At 41.3% G+C, this 19,836-nt stretch overlaps 2 protein-coding genes across 17 annotated transcripts in view; one reads left to right on the forward strand and one right to left on the reverse strand.

The window, feature by feature from the left end:
* BRD8 (bromodomain containing 8) overlaps positions 1-11,934 on the reverse strand; it is a 49,038-nt gene extending 37,104 nt beyond the window's left edge. For 10 of the 15 annotated variants that reach the window (XM_074291418.1, XM_074291426.1, XM_074291425.1 and 7 more), the window contains exons 1-12: positions 11,851-11,934; positions 10,497-10,593; positions 8,597-8,666; positions 5,710-5,759; positions 5,388-5,510; positions 5,194-5,274; positions 4,645-4,709; positions 3,062-3,198; positions 2,026-2,241; positions 1,514-1,658; positions 774-983; positions 99-379 (exon numbers count right to left, since the gene is read on the reverse strand). In XM_074291418.1, the coding sequence (XP_074147519.1) occupies positions 99-379; positions 774-983; positions 1,514-1,658; positions 2,026-2,241; positions 3,062-3,198; positions 4,645-4,709; positions 5,194-5,274; positions 5,388-5,510; positions 5,710-5,759; positions 8,597-8,666; positions 10,497-10,593; positions 11,851-11,869 (1,494 nt within the window). In that variant the 5' untranslated portion in view covers positions 11,870-11,934. The remainder of the gene's footprint in view (positions 1-98; positions 380-773; positions 984-1,513; positions 1,659-2,025; positions 2,242-3,061; positions 3,199-4,644; positions 4,710-5,193; positions 5,275-5,387; positions 5,511-5,709; positions 5,760-8,596; positions 8,667-10,496; positions 10,594-11,850) is intronic. The other 5 variants (XM_074291428.1, XM_074291432.1, XM_074291433.1 and 2 more) reach the window with 5 other exon arrangements.
* Positions 11,935-12,146: 212 nt separating this feature from the next.
* On the forward strand, positions 12,147-19,720 carry KIF20A (kinesin family member 20A). Of its 2 annotated transcripts, XR_012486628.1 has the most exons (20): positions 12,147-12,475; positions 12,820-13,008; positions 13,314-13,403; positions 13,502-13,621; positions 13,873-14,011; positions 14,116-14,303; positions 14,393-14,528; positions 14,801-14,995; positions 15,602-15,713; positions 15,823-15,891; positions 16,088-16,228; positions 16,398-16,563; positions 16,675-16,839; positions 16,949-17,088; positions 17,218-17,320; positions 17,542-17,746; positions 17,944-18,035; positions 18,283-18,420; positions 18,553-18,859; positions 19,144-19,720. XR_012486628.1 is itself a non-coding variant. In XM_074291435.1 (19 exons), exons 2-19 carry the CDS (start codon positions 12,841-12,843, stop codon positions 19,468-19,470), a joined length of 2,694 nt encoding a protein of 897 aa, XP_074147536.1. In that variant the 5' UTR covers positions 12,314-12,475; positions 12,820-12,840; the 3' UTR covers positions 19,471-19,720. The 2 variants fall into 2 exon arrangements, 1 of the variants encoding a protein (XP_074147536.1); XM_074291435.1 differs by lacking the exon at positions 18,553-18,859 and having other exon boundaries at positions 12,314-12,475.
* Positions 19,721-19,836: the final 116 nt, after the last annotated feature.

Consider the following 19,836-nt stretch of genomic DNA (forward strand, 5'->3'; position numbering starts at 1 on the left):
GAAGCAGAAGAAATTTCTATTCTCACTGATGGAGTATGGGGAAAAGAATCTTGGACAAGTCTAATGGGATACTCTCTCCACCTCAACTGGGTACTTACTTTGTCCTCAATGATGGCAATGATATCTCCCACAGTCTCAAAGTCCAGCTCTTCTCCTGTGTAAGATACAGCAATGTCCATCTTCTCTGCCAGGTCCAAATCCTCTTTTCCATCAATGCTGGGGGCTTTTGATCCTCCAGAGGCCTCAGCTGCCCCAGATCGGAAACATTCCTCTTTGATAGAGTTGATGATCATGGAGATTTCACTGCTGTCCATGGAAACAGTCACAGTATGCTGATCGCTCACCGCCTCCATAGGTACCCGAGTGTCAGGCTGACTTACTAAACAGGAAGAATAAAACACCTTAGGAGATCATTAGGTACAAACTGGCCACCAATAATATACCTGGGAGAGACAACTGTTAAGTATTTAACCATTTAGACCAAGAAGAAGAACCTTCTTGAATGTTTACCCTTCCCCAGTTTCATCCAAGAGACAAAAGTAAGAACCTGGCCCCAATATTCACCCATCTGCCTTTCTTTCTTGCTTTCAAGACCGCCCACACCACCTCCCTCTCACACCAGTTTTTCTAAGAGCATCAGTGTGTAGATAAAAGAAATAAAGATCTGAACTGGACTGATGTTCTTAGTCATATTTTTCCTCCCTATAGCCCATATGGGAATTCTGCAGTCTTGGAAAAAGTGGATTTTTAAGTGTCTAGGGTCAGGGACGCACCTGGAACTACACTTTCTGATGTGGCGGCAGCTGTAGCAGAAGATGGCGCTGGCAATGCAGGCATCATAACAATGGTAGCCTGGGGTACAGACTCTACAGGGGGTGGTAGAAGTTTAGCTGGAGACTCACTGGCAACAGCAGAGAAGGAAGTGAGAGGTGTGGTGAACTGTGTAGGACCAGCTTCTAAAAGCCGGGAAAGAGTAGGAGCACCTAACAGACAAAGAGGTACACAAAACGGAATTGGCAGAAAAGCACATGAATAGAAAGCAATAGCTAGTTTCTCTAAAACTCAATCAAACTTGATAGGAAGATGAACAAAGAAAGCAACCAATACTGGTAAAGTCAACAAAATCATCTTCTTTTTCCTAGCTATACTGGTGGGTCCTGACTGCCAAACACATTTAATTAAGTACCAAAATTAATATCAGTTCTACTGACAACATGAACCCTTCACTCACTGTCCAGGTCACTCCACCTCCCTCCCTCTCATCTATTTACACTGACATTATTCAGTCTATGCTACTCATTTCTTCAGGAAGGTAGAGTGAGGGGTTTCAAATTCTGAAGCTTTATGAGGTCTGTGAACAAAATAGTTTGAGGTAAGGCTAAAGTGTCAAAAAAAAAAATACCAACAAATCACAAACTACTACCTCATCTTTGAATGATATTGCTTACATTTGAAAAATCACTCATGCCAAAAACTTGGAAAGAACCAAAAGGAAAGAGCAACACAGACTTACCTGATGCAGCAGGAGAGGCTGCAACAGTGCTGGGTGTTGACTGCATTTCCCCTCCATGCATCATAGGAAGGACCCCTCCTACCTCTAGAAGAACACCTGCATTGTTTAGGTGGCCAGAAGCCACAGTCATCTCACTCTCACTGACCTATCAGAGAAGAAGAAAAGTGAAGGCAACATTTGAGATTTCCCTAATCTACCCAAAGAAACTCTTGCAATGGATCAAACTTTATAAAACTAAGCCTATACTCAATCTGACAAAAAAAAAACTCCAGACCCATAGAATACATAAGACTCCCATTTGTTAAAAGATATATTCTCTAGGAAAGAGACCTCAGAAAGTTGTGGTTCAAATGCCTCAGGACTCAAAGCACCCTGTAAAAGAGCTAGGAGACCACTCCCGCTTTTGGACCTTTCTAAGGGAAAAAACAAAACACAACATTTTAAGCCCCAGACAACTCCCTTCCAAGTACTAAATCAATATAGCTCTCAAACACCCACAGAAGTCTCCATACCAGTCTGGGGCTAGTAGGCAGGAGGCTGCCCTTCTTCAAGAGCTCTGACAGCAGAGGGGAGGGGGGTGGAGTTGCTTTCTGTCCAAGCATCTTTTTCTGGGGTGAGTCATCTGTGACTGGGGTCATGGGGGCTTCTAAGGGTGCAGAGCCTGGAGGGGTATCAGGAATCCCAGGAAACGAGGTAACTGGGGTATTCGGCAGTGTCCCAGGGGTTACCTAAGAGACAACAGAGAACCTGTATCTGACTTCTCAAACTCAAGGTCTCTACTAATCTGGAATCTTACATTACTTATCTATATGGTTCTCCTCACTCCCCCCCCCCTCTTTCTATCTAAGTCCCAAACAGAATGCCTAGAAAACAAAGCCCATACTTCCTCAAAACCCAAATCAACAATACATTTCCTCTAACTCCCTCAGTAGAAACTTCCCATTCCCCCTTTACTAATAATGAATTAGATGATGTATATCAAAAGTTTTCGTCTAATTTCTCAATCTAAAAAAAGCAAATCCCTGGATTAAACCCTCTTAAGTTTAGAAACCTTAGTGAATCCCTAACAACATTTTCTTTTCCCGTTTTTGCATGTCCCCACATAAGACTCAGTCATCAGGCCCTCTTCCATTTCAATGCATGGAACTTCAATGTTCTTTGTTTAGTCCTTTTTCAGCCATGTCTGATGCATGACCTCATTTGGAGGTTTTCTTAGCAAAGATATTAAGAATCTTCGAAGGAAAGTATTTTCTTCTCCAACTCATTTTTCAAATGAGAAAACTGAGGCAAATAGGGTTAAGTGACTTGCCCAGGATCACAGAGCTTCTAAGTTTCTAAGGCCAGATTTCAGAAAACAGTTCTTTCTGACTCCAGGACTGGCATTTTATTCACTGCTCCACTTAGCTTTGTCCCAATTTTCACAACAGGAGAGAAATTTGGAGAAACATGGATATTGGCTAGTATTTAAATGATTTTCTTATTTCATAGTTGTCTGCTGGCTTATCCTCCTAGCAGCAGTGACTTCACCAAAAATAAGAACATACTTACTCCAGGACTGGCCTCTTCAATAGCTGATGAAGTCAAGTCACCCAATGGATAGTCACCTCCTGGAGAAGTAGAACCTGCAGGGGATCGGACCATCACACTTGGTAATCTCCGAGGTGGTGTTTTCACTGCCTGTCGAGCTAGAACAAACAAACACCAACCAAAGTCTCAAACAGAAGACAGACACTAATTTGTATATACTAAAAAGCTATCTTGTAGCATTTATAAAAACTTAGAACAAGAAAATCAATTTGGGAAGAGCATCTTTTTTCAGTCTAATTTCTTCCTTAAGTTCAACTTCCTTATCAGTTACCTAGCAAACTCATTTCATAATCTTAATGGCCCATGGCATCAGATAGTGGTCTTCATCACATATCACCTTTTTTCAAAAGAAGCTTATACTGACTGTTTTTAAGAAGTTCTCAGTCACATACATGAATCCATGTAAATAAATTTATTTTTTTAAAAATGCTAATAAACATTTGCATTTAAATTAGCTTTAAAATATTAAAAAAATATATATTTCTGTCACTTCCTCTTAGTGAATTTCTATTTCTCTATTCTCACATTTACTCATCTTATTTGTCATAAGTTACAACACTCTTTTCTTATATTTTCATTCTTCTTGCTTTGCCTTATTCACATTATATAGAGATTATAGTGATGTAGTGAACAGAGAAATCTAGAAATCAGAAGAATGGAGTTTAAGCCCAGGATCTGGGCTTAATCCAGGAATCTCAATAAGAGTGCAAATTGCCAAGGTGGTACCAAATTGCCTTGGTAGGAGGTGTTTGCTAAATCAATGAAATCATAGGGCCAGGCCCTAATCCTACACTATTTTACAAAAAGGTCTTTCAAATATACTTATATTATTCATGCTTGACCTTAATTATATCATGGTAATTCATGAAAAATCTTTAACTTTGCAATTTCCCTTTGAACATTTAGATTAATTCCAATCTTTTGAAAAGGCAGTGGGGTTTTTGTTGTTGCTTGTTTTTGATTAACTTTTTCAGAGTATGATCCCAATAACAGAATCATTAAACCAACAAATAATTTTTTTAAAAAACAAGTATATCTGTTTCTATGAATTTTCTATGTTTTTATGAATTATTTTTGCCAATCTGATGTGGGGCAGTATTGCAAAGTTGTTTTAATTTATATCTTTCTGACTGATGAATTCAAGAATTTTTTCAAGTAATTATTTATAATCTGGAATTCTTTCCTCTTTCAAAAACTAAGTCCACTGAGCCTCAATTTAAGAAGTATTTAATTTCTAAAGTTTGATGTCTGGACAATTCTGTGCTCTCCTCCAATCACACCCATTTAGGGTCGGATGAGGAACAAGCAGAGTTCAAAATTCCCCATCGTCATTTTCTGAAACATTATTTGGCCTCCTAGGTGTATTTGTGGGCTTAGGTCAATAAATATGAAAAAGACAAAAAACAAAAAAACAAAAACAAAATAAAACAAACAAAAAACTAAAGAAAAATTGTGAAGTAAATTGAAGAAAGGCCAGTTATTCTTCTATAATATAATCTGTTATATCGTCTAACTCTGAAAAAAATACCTTGTGTCTCGCTCACCCTGATATGCAGCATCTGTAGCCTTCCTCTTCACTTCAGCCTCTTCTTCCTCCAGTTTTTTTTTCCTGAGCAGAGGACATTAGATGTTAGCTGCCAGTTAGCTCTATTCCTCCAATTCAATGGAGTCCCAGGAATACTCTGCTACGATAAGCTGAGTCTCTTTTAGAGACTCCCTCATCAGGGAAGCCAGAAAGGAGTAAGATCAAGCTTATCTCTCTGAGTTCTAGACTCAGAGAGAATAGAAACTATCCTTTTTCCAGTGAGAACCAATTTAACTGCAGCAAAACTTAAGTGCCTACTAGGTGTAAAATGCTAAATTTGGTACTGGGGACAAAAGCCAAGTTATTATGACAATATAATGGTGATTTTAGAAATCACCTTCTAGAAATAGTTCCACAAAGGTCATTGTGCCTATATAAGCTATCTAGCAGCTTTCCCTTTTAAACTACCCCCGAACGTCTAAAGGGAAAGCAAGCAGAATATACAGACCAGATTTTCTCTAACAGAAAGGGAGAAAAGATACACAGAGATAAGGCCAATACTACCCACATTGCAATGTCATTGTATAGTTCATCGAGTCGGTTGTCCATATGTCCAGCTTGGATAAGTTCTGCATCTTTCTTCAGTTGTCTTCAGGGAGAGAAAAAGATCATTTGGTTTTTATCCACTTTTCAACACTTAGCTTCTATTCTGGCCCATTATTAAAAGTAATCATTTCTGGGTTCTCAGCAACTGATAAATACCTGTATTTTTCCTGTGTCTCCTTAATTACTTTTTTCAGCTCCTCAACTCTTTCAGCAGTCAGTTTCCGAACAATAACATCTTCTACTGTTTCTACCACTTCCCCCTTTTCACCACGTTTCCGCCTGGAAAAGGACAATTCACGTAATAGAAAAAGAACATCCCCCCCAAACTCAACTAATAGCCCTCAATTTCCCCACCACTCAGTCATAACTATTTTCTGCTCTAATTATACCTCCCATCAACAGAACTTTCCTAATAACTTCCCTCTACCTCATAAATATGCCTAGAAACACTTGGCAAATCCCTTGGCTTGTCACTCACTTTGGGGTCTCAGTAGTCTCTAGAAGTTCCGAATACTGGGAAGCACAATGCTATGGAAACAAAGAATCAAGAATCTAATGAAATCAAATGAGAGTAATTCTAAAGTGCCTAGCACAATGCCTAGCACATAGTAAGCACTATATAAATGTTAGCTATTACTATTATTAATAATAAACAACAGCTGAACAGCTCAAGGAAGAATCTGGTTTTTTATCAACCCAATGAACTGAAACCAAACCATGGGAGGGGAAAAGAAGTAGTTTCTAAAGACAAACTTTGTATAACCAAAGCAGATTAGCACCAATTCCAAACCAGGCCTAGAGCATGTATATCTTTGCAAAGATAATTAAAGAAAAGAGTTTAGAATGGGAGTTGACAGGGAGAAAAGGTGGAATAGAAACAGAGGATTACACAATCAAAAGAAGGATTGACTCCAATTAATTCAACAAACTATAAAACACTTCCTGACTTCAAGCTGGTATTCTACTAGGGAGATGTGACCCACAGATGAATAAAAATATACACAGTGACTCTAGGAGGGAGGGAATACTAACAATGACTAGGGGAGTTAAAGATTTTTCAAAGCATTCTCATAATTATATAACCAGCTCTAAAATGGAGGTTATCTATCCCCAAGGAGCCATGGCACGATAGCAACGACTTAGAATCAATCAACTGGAGGACAAGAAGATGGATTTTACAGGGTCCTGGCAAAAGCCAAGCATGTGCTTATTCCAATACAACTAAATGACCCTATTTATTATAGATCAGTACTCCCCTACTTCACCTTCTGGGGTAAAGGGAAAAAGGAAGAGTTCCAGCATATATTGATCCAAACATCTGCAGTAAATGCAGAGGTGCCATTTCCTACCTTATTTCTCCCCCATGCTCCCCATACCTAGACATTTCCTCCACAATGAAGTTCCCTATCTCTTTCACCTATTTGTTTCCTGTGGGACAATGGGAACAATATAGAATAAACAGGAATGGATAGATTGTGATCTGTATTACAGATTTCATTATATTACCTTTCCCACCAAACCAGCCATGTATTAGAGTCAGTTCAAACTGGCTCTTTTAAAGAGAATTAAAATTTTGAGCATGAATAAATCAATTTAAATTCTACAAATCAGGGCTTAATTTACTGTTTGGTTGATTGTCTAGACTTAAGAAAGTAGAGACCGTGTTAATAAAGCAGATTATAACTTACAAGTGTGTTGTATGTGCATCCCCCCCTCTACTCCATCTCCCATCCCCATCTGAGTGCCAATTGTTAAACATTTACTAGTACATCACTATACCAAAACCATCACTCTTCCAAAAGTCACTATTTCTTATCAAGGGCACCACTATCCCTTTTAGTAACCCATGTTCAAAATATTTGTCATCTTCCATTTCTCAATCTCCCTTAAGTCTTTTCTACCTTTACAACTCTTCAATCTTCTTCTCTACTCATACAGCTATCTAGATAGTTCAGGGTTTTATCACCTACTACAATGGCTGTAAAGATATCTTCCTGGCTCAAGCCTGACTTTTCCACAGAGCTGCAAAAAAGTGATTTTCCTAAAGTGCAGGTCTAACTATATATACATACACACACACACACACACACACAAATAATTTGTAAGTAAGTATACATAAACTGGAGGCAAAAAGTTTAACTAACAGGATATACGATCTAAAAATTGAAAACCAGTATCACAGAAGATATTTCACAAACTGAGAAGCTTGAAGGAAGTTAGGAATTCTAAGACATAGAGATGAAAAAGGAATGGCTTGAATGTAGAATGCAAGAGGGGCAGGTAGCAATAAACATTAAACATGGGGTAGGGGAGAGAAGAAAAGATTCAATCTGTAAATTTCTTTAAACACCAAACTTAATTTGTAAAGTAACTAAGTGTCAAAATAGATAGAGAATTGGGCCTGGAATAAAAAAAAAAAAACTAAATTAAAATCTGACTTTTGACACTAACTCTGTGACACTGGGTAAGTCACTTAACCTTTGGTTGCCCCAGTTTCATCTCTAAAATAAGAATAAACAAATACAATAATAATTGTAAAGCATTTATGGTAAATACTATACAAAAAAGTTAACTATTATTATTTTATTCCAAAGTCAATAGAAAGCCGCTAAAGATTCTTACAAGGCAAATATCATAAGATCTTCGCTTTAGAGAGATGAGTTACTTTGTTTAGGAAGTATCACTAAGAAGAATGGAAGCCATGCTAACCAGTAACTAACTTCTCTAGTCAAAGAAGAGGTGATAGGAGGCTGACCTAGAATGGTTAGAGTGTGAATAGAGAAAAAGATAATTTGAGAAAAGTTGTGGGGGAGAAAAAAAAAAAAAAATCAACAAGGACCTGGGTAAGGGAAAAGAAGAGTCAAGAATGATACAAGAACAATTATATAATAACAACTGTATTGTGAAGACAACTTTGAAATGACAATTGGAGTAAGCTCCCTACTTCCTGCCCCAGAGGTGAGGTTTGAATGTGGAACATGAGACCTATGTTTTTTTTAAGATGACTAATGTGAGAATTTGTTTTACTTTAATATATTAAGAGCTTCGTTTTTTCTTTTTTTTTCAATGACAAATTGGGGAATGGTTGGTGGTTGGAGGGAGAGATGTTTAGATCTTAGTTGAAAAAAGTAAATTTAATTAAAAAAAAAAAAATCCCAAGATTTAAAAACTGGGTAAATAGTGGTACCCTCAATACAAATAGGTAAATTTGAAGGGGTAACAAGGAATAAAAAGACAATTTTCACTGATCTCCTATATAAGTGCCTTATCTTTAAATTCTCTCAACATGGCAAAGGTCTTCTAGTTAAATTAATAGGGCTAGGTGGGAAAGACTGCTATAGAAGGGCACTCTCCCTGGAGCTTACTTTCTGAGAAAACCAGTCAGGAGGTCGGCCAGGTTCAGCAAAGGGCTTGATTGCTCTGCTAACTGACACCCTACAAAAAAAGAAAAAAATAAGGACCTTCAAAGCATCAATCTTGGACCACAACATACTATAAAACTCCATCATGAGAGGACAAAAGATATGTTGGGAATTTCAGGTCCATAGGTTAGGAGCCACACTTTTAAAACCAAAAGGATTACAATTAGGAACAGACTTTTGAATATGGAAATGAACACACATAAGTCATTTAGAATGAAAAGAATATTCCTAAGTAGAACTTCTAGGTGAGAAAGAGCAAGAATAAGTAGCTAACACTGTATCTGTTTGGAGAAGATACCAGAATTTTAATTTTGCTATGGCTCAAATGCCTTAAAAATAAGTAAGTACAGTACCAGTTCAAACTACTTCACTAGATATTTTGTGAAAAGCTGGTTTGGATTTTATACTATAGTAAAATAACATCTGAGTTTGTTGGGTTTAACAAACTGGCATAGTTTTTTGTTTATTCAAGTCTTTGGCTGTGTGACAGTAGAGGTTTACAAAGAAATTTCCTCACAATAACTCTGTTAGGCAAATGATACAAGTATTATGCTCATTTTAAACATAAGAAATCTAAAGCTGGGAAAGAATGGGTAATTTGCCCAGAAATATCCAATAGGGACCCGTAAGATTCAGCCTCTATTCTGACCCAAATCAAAAACACAACCCTAAAAAAGTGTTCTATCACATTATACTCTCAAAATGATGCAGATCAACAATATCATTATCATATCTCCTACATATAATAACTTACATTTATATAGTGCTTTTAAGTTTCCAAAGCAATTGCCACACAATACTCTTGTAACATAGGGAGTTTCCCATTCTGCAGATTTAAGAGTATTACCAGGCTTTATACATGAAGACCCCTTTTTAAAATAAAATAAATCCACCTCTTTGTTACACTAATTTTAAGATTAGCACCCTAAAAGAAATTATCTAATGACTATAAGATTTCATTAATTAAAAGAATTCAATAACATTTCTAAAAATTTGCATTTATTACTTCCTGAAGTACCTAGATATATTTGAAATATTTGTTAATTACAACAATTATACTGGAGCTGTTGGAAATACAAGGTTATAGAGACAATGTTTTTATACATATAGATTTTTAAATCTTATAATAACTTCATGCTGCTCACCATCAGCCACATTACATTAGGAAATACTTGGTTTGTAACTAAGCTCAATATTCATTTAAGCAGGAAATCAGACCCAGGTCTTTTGCCTTCAAAGCCAGTAGCTTTTCCATTATTTTATGAAGATAAGGAATGGCTCCTTGAATAACTGATACTATTTTCTACCATAGTTGAACATACTTCTACCAATGCATGGGAAACAGGGCTACTGTGCTATAAATTTTGGCAACCACTTGATAACTGCTATAAGGTAATTTTCAAACTTTTTCATTACAAAATTCCATCTAAGAACCCAGGTGAACACTAGAAAGTAAGTTTAGAAAGGTTCCTGTAGAAAACAATATCTATTATTTAATAACTAGTTGTCATTTAAGTTAATAATGTAATCACCCTAAATGGAGGTTGGATTGAGTGGAAAACAAGATATTTAAAAAGTGACAGATTTAAAAACTAACAATGAGCAGATTACTAGTCTGATGTTACTGTATTGTGAAAATCACAAAAAGATTCAGCTAAATAAGATTCAAGATCCTTCTCCCTTATTCCCCTGGAACTGCACAAGTCTTGAGATAATAGTTAAGGTTTTACCCTATCTCCTGGTTCCTAGGGATCAACCAACCTCCAACTACAGGAAAGCTACCCAGCAATGTTAATGTCCCAAGCTACTGTGATCCTACATTCGATATCCTAGATTATCTTACCAGTTTTGATCTCCACTCCTCATGACAGAGGAGGCCAGACATAGTTTCTCCCGAATAGACCATGGCTCGGTGGGGCCAGTACTCAGCAGCTTGTGTTCTGTAAGAAAGAGGAAACTAGGTGAGAGCCAAATGAAAAGATGCCACTCCCAAGCAAAGACCTAACAGTATACCAGTCAAGTGAAATAAACCAGATTGTGGTCTCCATACAACACTTTCCATTTTAGATCTCATCAAAGACTGCGGAGCACTCTGAACCTGCTCCATACCTTCGAATCTCATAACAACTATCTTGAGAACAAGGGAGAGGGAGTTAAGAACATAGAAATCATACAGTTCAGGATTCTTAACTTTTTTGCCATGGACTCTTTTAGACAGTCTGGTGAAACCTTTAGTTCCTCTACTCAATGTTTTTAAATGCATAAAAATAAAGAGGAACCCAATTATTTTGAAATATCTATTTTTTCCCATCCAAATTCAGCCTTACTGAGATCTATTTAGGAGCCTACCTATAAACTCCAATACCCTTATTTTGCAAATGAAGAAAAGGGAGACTTCATAATCTTCTGCTCTTTCCCAAGTACCACAATGCATGTAGTCCAACACCCTTTTTTCCTATCCCTCTAGTTTAGGAAACTGAGGCCTAAAGATCACAAGTGACTAGATAACAGATCTTTACAAAAATAACTGAGTAATCAAGCGTGGGCAAGAACCCAGGGCTCCTGACTTCTAGTTCCATGATCTTTCTACTGCAGGGACTCGGTTGTTTTTTAAAAGGAGTTAAACAAAAAATAAAATAAAGAGGAGGGGTAGGCCGCCTAACGTCTCTGGTCCCCAGCTCTCTCTAACGTCCCTCAGTCTATGAGAAAGTCTAGCTCTGGGCCCAGATCTGGGTTCCTAGATGGCAGCACAAGCTCAGGATCCATATATTTTGCTAGAAAATCTGAGCCGCTGCCCGCAGGCCAGGCCGCAGGAGGCTTCGCCCCTCCCATGCCACAAGGAACGCAGCAGTCACCCGCAGGAGACAAGCAGGGAGGGGCGAGGGCGGGTAAAGGCCTCCGTTCTCCCCGGCCACCAGCGTTTCGAGGCCTAGATGCGCGGCTCCGCTCCGCCCCTCCCCCTCCCCAGGTCTCGGCACCCGGCCCGGGCCGTCCATAAACAACCCTTCCATAAACATCCCCTCCTCGGCGGCCCCTTCGGAAAGCTCGAGTCTGGCCTAGCGCGGATCTCACACAGCCCCCAGGCCGAAGGCTCTGCGAATCCCGACCCTCGAGCTGTAAGGGGAAGGGGGAGGCGAACGGGAGAGTTCTGCCACAACCGCCGCAGCGGCCCATTCCCGAGCAGCGCAGACACTCACTGCCCGTCCCTGTCGCCATCTTGGCCCCGACTCTTCCCACACCAGGGAAGGGGCAGGTCCTTATCGAGCCCCGTCCCGAGGGACTCTGGGAAATGGAGTGCGGTCCCTGAGTCGACACACAACCAGATGACTTCTGGGAAATGGAGTTTATTTGGGGTGGGTGGTGTAGAGTTGGGGAGGAGCCTCTAGTTCTCGGGCAGACTTCTGGATAAGAAAACAGTAGCACGGGGGATGGTGCCCTCAGTTCTGGGTTTCCCTTCACGTTTTATGGCGGGACAGGCTGTCGAGAACTTTTAGGGGTGTGCAGGAGCCTCGGGCCAGAGCCCAAAGCCCGAAGGCCCACACCACAACGGTTAGTAACTCAGCCCGCCTTCTGAGCGCCATGATTGGCAGATACGTGATCTTGCCTCCGGATTGGCTAAGAGAGCAGAGCGCGTAGTTTGAAACTTGCATCGGAAACAAAGGTGCCTCTCGTGTGTGCAGCGGACTTGGACCGGAGCTGCAGGACTAACTGGGGCTTGTAGAGCACCGTAGTAGCGGGCGGCGTGTTCCCCCGTGCTCCAGGGGAGCCCAGAGCGAATTCCTTGCACTGGAGACCGAGCTGGGAGGACCATCGCGCCAACGGGTAAACGTTTGCACACCCCGGGGCGCTCTCCTTTGCAGACGCCTCTCACCCAGGCAAACTTGGCCCGCAGCCCTTCGGCCTCGGCTCCCAGCGATCTGCCCGGGGTGAGGAACTGGGCTCCGATCCCCGCCTCCAGGACTCTGGTCCCCGCCCAGTCCTAGGAGGTCTGGAGAGTCGAGCAGGACCCAGGCCTGGGTGTGTGGCGCGAGGTGCCCCCACCCCCTGTACCGAGACTAGGCTCAGCTCGCGTGTGGGGAAGCGGGGGATGGAGAGGAGGACAGGTTAACACCTGCGGGGACTCAGCCCCCCCCCCCCCCCCCCCCCCCGTGTCTTCCGTCTCCCAGGAGGAACTTGCCACCGCTGTCATGTCTCGGGGTATCCTGACCCCGCCTGTGGGCCTTCTCTCGGACGAGGAAGTCATTGCGTCGCCCATGTTCGAATCCACTGCTGCTGATCTGGGAGGGGGGATTCAGAAAGACCTGTTGTCTGAATTCTCCGCCATCTCCCCTCCCCCGATAGAGGGCAAAGAGCAGGTAAAGTCCGGGAGACGACTGCCGCTCCTGCACTTCCCCTCACCCATTCTCACCCAGGCTGGCGTACCTCCCCACCCTCAAATCACGTGCTGGCTTTTATGGGTCAGGGCAGGTCCCGTCTTCCTAGGGTTGTTTGGGAAAGGAATAAAAACCCGGAGTAAAACGGCTTTCCTTCAGCCTCTTGGGATGAGTAGAGGAAGGTCTAGAGTCGCCATCCCCCTGGCGCGGCACCTGAGGAATCTGTTGCTTACTGATCCCAGGCTCGGAGACAGCTGTGTAATCTCTGGGCCGGGTTTGTGCCGCAGGTTGTACCTGAGGACGGTGCAGAGAAAGTAAAAGTGTACTTGAGAGTGCGGCCACTGCTCCCTTCCGAGGTAGAAAGACATGAAGAACAGGTGAGTGCCTCGGGAGGCCGCTGGCATTGTACGGCAGGATGTAAGGGGGCTGGGACTGCCCTTCTCCCTAACACGTTTGCTTCTGTTCCATTTGCCAGGGCTGTGTTCGAATCGAGAACTCAGAAACCCTTGTTCTGCAGGCGCCCAAGGACTCTTTTGCCATGAGAAGCAATGAAAGAGGGGTGGGCCAAGCCACTCATAGATTCACATTTTCCCAGGTATCCAGCCGGAAGCTAGGCACCTTCAACAAGGCTGCCAGCATCATATATAACCAGTGGGAGAATGTTTTTTCTACTGAGAGGAAGATTCTCAAAGTTACTGAATCTGGGGAGTAATGGAGAGATAAAGGAGGCACTGACTATGGGGGAGTCTACTGGGGGGAGAAATAGGTGGGTGGACCTGAATGAGAATTAAAAAGTGCAAACGTATGTTAAAAACAAGAGACTTCAAGGAACTGTCTTCTTTCTAGATCTTTGGACCAGAAATAGGACAGGCATCTTTCTTCAACCTGACAGTGAAAGAAATGGTCAAAGATGTGCTCAAAGGGCACAACTGGCTCATTTATACATATGGAGTTACGAACTCTGGAAAGACCCATACTGTCCAGGGTGAGTAAAATGCTCAGCAGCAAGAAGTTCTAGTGAGTTTTTGCAAGGTTTCTTAGCATTTCGAGAGCTAGCGCTTACGTCGTTAAGCTTTTCTTTATTTCTAGGTAGCAACAAGGATGGGGGGATCCTACCTCGGTCTCTGAGTGTGATCTTCAATAGTATTCAGAACCAGCTCTACCCAGCCTCTGATCTGAAGCCTTCCTTTGCTAACGAAGTGATCTGGCTAGATAGCAAGCAGGTGAGGCAGGAAGAGGTGAAGAAGTCAGCCTTGCTGAACGGCAGCTCTCGGGAGGTGAGTACCTCGTGCCCAGCCCCAAATAAGTGGAGGACAGGAGTACATCCAGAAAAACTCTGGACTTATTTTCTCCTGGGGTTTTCTAGGAGGAACTGATAACCCCTTTGAAGAAAAGCCACAACACTGAATCACTACGACTGGGAACCAGCGCCAGTTTTGACAGTGGCATTGCTGGACTCTCTTCTACTAGCCAAAACAGTGTCAGCCTCAGCCAAATGGAAGGTATCTTTTTTTTTTTTTTTTTAACTTTAAAAATCTTTATGTAATTTCAATTAACAAAATCTATTTTTTTCTCCTTCCCACCGCACTCTGTCTGTACCCCTCACTGAAAAAGAAAAACGATGCCCTTTTAAGAAATATGCATAGTCAGCAAAACAAGTTCTCAAATTGGCTGTGTGAAGGTCTAAGATTTGCTAAGTTTGCTACTGAGAAAGCAAGCATAATGATCAAGACTAGACTTGTGGCTGACTATTTATTTACTGTACCTTCCACAGACACATGTTGTAGATGGGCTGAGCCAGATACTGCCCCATTCTGTGTCCCAGCTGATGTTCGGTTCTCTATCTGGATCTCCTTCTTTGAGATCTACAATGAGATGATCTTTGACTTGTTGGAACCCCCCAGCCAGCAGCGAAAGAGGCAGACCCTCCGGCTATGTGAAGACCAAAATGGCAATCCCTATGTGAAAGGTAGTGAGTGACAAGAAAGAGGGGAAATAAAAAATAGATATTTTTACACCCAGAGAAAGAACTATGAGAAATGAGTGTGGACCACAACATAGTATTTATACTCTTTCTGTTATTGTTCACTTGCATTTTTGTTTTCCTTTTCAGGTTTTTTTCTTTCTTCCTAGATTGGATTTTTCTTGTGCAGCAAAATAATTGTATAAATATGTATACATATATTGGATTTAACATATACTTTAACATATTAACATGTATTGGACTACCTGCCATCTAGGGGAGGGAGTGGGAGGAAGGAGGGGAAAAGTTGGAACAGAAGGTTTTGCAAGGGTCAATGATGAAAAATTACCCATGCGTATGTTTTGTAAATAATAAGATATAATAATTTTTTTAAGAATAAGATTTACAGTAGAAGATAAATTAGGAAGTGAAAATTAGATGTCATCTCTTGCATACTGTGATTCCAAGTCTGATAAAAGATTCTTTATGATGGTAGTAAGCACCTTTCTTTAGTATGTCTCCTGACTATTCCTTGACATTAAAATCTCACATATCAAAAAAAACCAAAATAGATGTTTTTAACTTACCCCCTTTTCTCCCTGTCTTCCTCAGATTTGAATTGGATTAACATCCAGGAGGCTGATGAAGCTTGGAAGCTCCTGAAATTAGGACGTAAAAATCAGAGCTTTGCCAGTACTCACCTTAACCAGAATTCCAGTCGCAGGTGAAAAGGGGGCCCATTCACAGCCATTGCTGGAAAAAAGTTAACTTTGGACCCTGTCAGAAAATATGCCCACTGTACTCATTCCTGCTTCTTTCTTGTGTTCCTTTAGCCACAGCATTTTCTCCATCCGGATCTTGCACCTGCAGGGTGAAGGCAACGTGGTGTCTAAGATCAGCGAGTGAGTTTTATGTTGCCAGAGCCTGGCTACTTGCTCTAAGGCAGTTCTCTTAGGGTGATGGAATGGTCTGGAAGTTACAAAGCTGGATGTCCCAGGGAATTGTTAGCAGTTTTAGAATCAAGTTCTTTTCCAGGAGATATAAGGTAGGAGGGGATATAGGTTCGGAGTCGATTCCTTCTTCCCTTCCTTAATTCAGGTTGTCCCTGTGTGATCTGGCTGGCTCAGAGCGCTGCAAAGACCAGAAGATGAGTGAACGGATGAAGGAGGCAGGAAATATCAATACTTCCCTTCATACCCTGGGCCGTTGTATTACTGCCATACGTCAAAACCAGCAACGGTAAATACCATTCCAAACACAGAAAGGACAGTGGGGGGCTCTGAATTTTGCTTATAGCCAAATGGAAAGGCCTGTCACTAGACACTGATCACTCTTAAGACTAGCACTTTGAGATTTTCAGAATGGTTAGGGTTTTTCCAGAACTCAGTTGTGTTTTCTCCCCTACCAGGCTCAAGCAAAACCTAGTACCCTTCCGTGACAGCAAGCTGACTCGGGTGTTCCAGGGCTTCTTCACAGGTCGTGGCCGTTCCTGCATGATTGTCAATGTGAATCCTTGTGCCTCTACCTATGATGAGACCCTTCATGTGGCCAAGTTCTCAGCCATTGCCAGTCAGGTGAGTCCTTGGAACTCATCAGGTTAAAATGGTTGCGTTCCTCTTGTGTTTATACCCTTTTGAGATAAAGCCCACATGGATACAAACTAAAAGATTTCTCCTCCTTTCTAGCTTGTTCATGCCCCACCTGTCAAAGTAGGACTTCCATCACTCCACTCATTTATTAAAGAGCACAGTCTACGAGCTTCTCCCAGTTTGGAGGCAGGGGCAAAGCAGGAACAAGTACCTGATGAAAACAGTGGTGATGAATTTGACATCTCCATGTATGACAAAGAGGTAAGGAAGCAAATAGATGGCTGGGGTTTACCTTCCATAGGTAACATGAGACACTCAGATAACTTGCATTTAGGATACAGGAATTATCTGGTTTTCCTGATTATCTTAGGAACTGCTACAAGTTGTGGAAGCCATGAAAGAGCTGTTGATACAAGAGCGTCAGGAGAAGTTGAAATTGGAGGTTCAGCTCCGGGATGAAATTTGTACTGAAATGATAGAGCAAATGCAACAACGGGAGCAATGGTGCAGGTAGATACCTACACATCTCCTAGAGAAGGAGTTTGGGCATGGTATAGAATTCTGAGTCTGTTTCCTTCCATATACCTGACTTAGCTCCAAAGAAAACTTTTGTTTTGTTTTTTTCTTCCTGTTTTATAGTGAACACTTAGATACTCAGAAAGAGTTGCTGGAAGAAATGTATGAGGATAAATTAAAGATCCTGAAGGAGTCTTTGCAGAGTTATTACCAGGAAGAGCTCCAGGTAAGTAGTAGAGAAAATGAGGGACCACCCCGACTTTTCTCCCTAGTTAGATGCTAGGGTGTCTATCACCAAGACACCCTGAGACTGGGACCACTAGGAAATGGAATGGGATTCATTGTGGCTTTATTCCCAGTGGGCTCTCACAATGGCATCAGGAAAAGCAGATTATCACACATTTTAAAAGGTTAAGTATCGTTCACAGCATTCTACTCCTCCTTCAGGAGAGGGATGAAAAGATCAAGGAGTTGGAGGAAGCCCTGCAAGAAGCTAAGAAGCAGTCTGTGCCCCTCGGGACAGACCTGCAATTGGATCCTGAGCAAACCTTGCGTAGATCTCAGCGAGTGGCTTCTATTTCTAACAAGCAGCTCCAGGAGACTAAAGCCAAATTGGATCAGTGCAGGGCAGAACTAGCTTCTACCACTGAAGGTAAGTAAAGAGTGAGGAGGCCAAAAAACAAAGTGATGCCCTTGAAACAAATAAAAGGTAGGAGGGGAAAAGGAAGGTCTCATTCTCAGGATGTGTCAAGTTCTAGTGTATCTGATTCCAACTCTTTCCAAATTGCTCTGGAGAGACAACCCAAATATTAATGTCCACTGACTGGGCAGGCTCCTTTCTTTTCTCAGAACTGCGGAAGTATCAGAGAATGTTAGATCCACCTCCTTCAGCTAAACCATTTACCATAGATGTGGACAAGAAGTTAGAGGAAGGACAAAAGGTAATAAGAATGAACAAAGGGGAAGGAAGGGGACACATCTCAACAGTGATCACTTTATATAACTCATCCTTACTTTTTAGCCTCATAGCTTGTTTCTTTGCTGCCATAGCTCTTTCAATTAGTAACTATTTTACACTGCCCCAGATCCATTTGAGGACTGCACTGCATATTTCTGGGGTTGGTGAGCCACTAACACTTCATCTTTCAGCAGTTGTGGCCACAGTATATTGACAGTTCCTTTTTTCAGAACATCAGGCTGCTGAGGACTGAGCTGCAGAAACTTGGAGAATCCCTCCAATCAGCAGAGAGGGCCTGTTGTCATAGCACTGGAGCAGGAAAACTCCGCCAGGCCCTGACCATATGTGATGACATCCTGATCAGACAGGTAGTCTGATCTGTCTTTGCTTTGCCCCATACTGCCCACTTTAGGAAGCAGAGGATAGTAAGGAAGAAAGCCCAAATCTAGGGTGAAACTTTTCTGTTGATACTTGAACACTAACCTATACTGTTTTTTCAGATTTATTGTTGATCTTTATAATGAAAAGACTGGCTGCTAAATAACTGACATTTTAAAGTGCTTTGTAAAAGCATTTTCTTCATAACACTCTGAAGTAGATATCAACAGTTTTTGCTATTATGGGATAAGCAGAACCTAGAGTTGAATAAAACAAAAGCAGTCATGTGGATATATATATTGCGTAGTAGGAAGTGAGGAGTTCTGTCGGCTACTACCTAATGACTGGGTTCCTAGGGTAACCCCCTGCAATCAACTGAGTTTTGGCATCAAGAAACATTTGCCCACAGAGACAAACCAACAGGATCAGGTGAATTTAGCAAAGATTTGAGTTATTTATAAATATCATGGAAAAGGAATACCTCCTTTGTAATTTAGGGGAACAATCAAAAATAATCTAGTTATCTAATCCCAATGATTTGATTTTCATAATTAGTTTCTCAACCCATAATACTTAGTACTATGTACATTACCCTCTTCCCTTTCTTTTGGGCCTCTAGGACACTGCTGGGGAGTGAGGTGGAATAGACTTAAGATGAATTCTTGAGATTTAGCTCTTTTATTAGTTTAAGCATCTTTCTCTTTCCAATGTAGGACCAAACCCTAGCTGAGCTACAAAATAACATGATGCTAGTAAAACTGGACCTTCGAAAGAAAGCTGCTTGCATTGCTGAACAATACCATACAGTCATGAAGCTGCAGGGCTCTTCCTCCTCAGTTTCCTTAAAAAAGCGTCTAGATCCCAACCAGGAAAATCAGCAGCCCACCCAGCAACCACCAGGAAAGAAACCTTTCCTTCGAAACTTGCTTCCTCGAACCCCCACTTGCCAAGGCGCAGCAGAAAACAGTCCCTACAGCCGCATTCTTCGTTCCCGGCGCTCTCCTCTACTCAAGTCTGGGCCATTTGGAAAAAAATACTAACAAACCAACAAGAACATAATTGTAAAACTAGCACTTGTGCTAAAGTGTGGCATGTTTCTCTATGCATGAAATTGTGTTCTTTATAAGCTTTAATGTACACCACGAGCTTTATGATGGTATACTCCAATAGCTGCTTTTTCCCTCATATGTAATATAATGTTTTCATTTTTAATGGTTCCTATGCACTCAGCATGTATGTATGTATGTATGTACATTATAATAAATATACTTAGCCTTTGTTTAAAGCCTATCCAAATGGTTGTTACCCATGTATAAGCAATATTTTTAAGCAGCCTTACATTAGGTCACCAAGGAAGATTTTCAAAGCTGTAGTTAATATAAAATGTAGTTCAATCTAGGAAAAAT

This window comes from Sminthopsis crassicaudata, chromosome 2, assembly GCF_048593235.1.
Source record: "Sminthopsis crassicaudata isolate SCR6 chromosome 2, ASM4859323v1, whole genome shotgun sequence".
Classification (NCBI taxonomy): Eukaryota; Metazoa; Chordata; class Mammalia; order Dasyuromorphia; family Dasyuridae; genus Sminthopsis; species Sminthopsis crassicaudata.

Coding starts and splice junctions, on each gene's coding strand:
- KIF20A (XM_074291435.1), top strand. CDS start 12,841: ATGTCTCGGGGTATCCTGACCCCGCCTGTGGGCCTTCTCTCGGACGAG. Junction 15,714..15,822: donor AACCAGAATTCCAGTCGCAG/GTGAAAAGGGGG, acceptor GTGTTCCTTTAG/CCACAGCATTTTCTCCATCC. Junction 17,089..17,217: donor CAACGGGAGCAATGGTGCAG/GTAGATACCTAC, acceptor CCTGTTTTATAG/TGAACACTTAGATACTCAGA.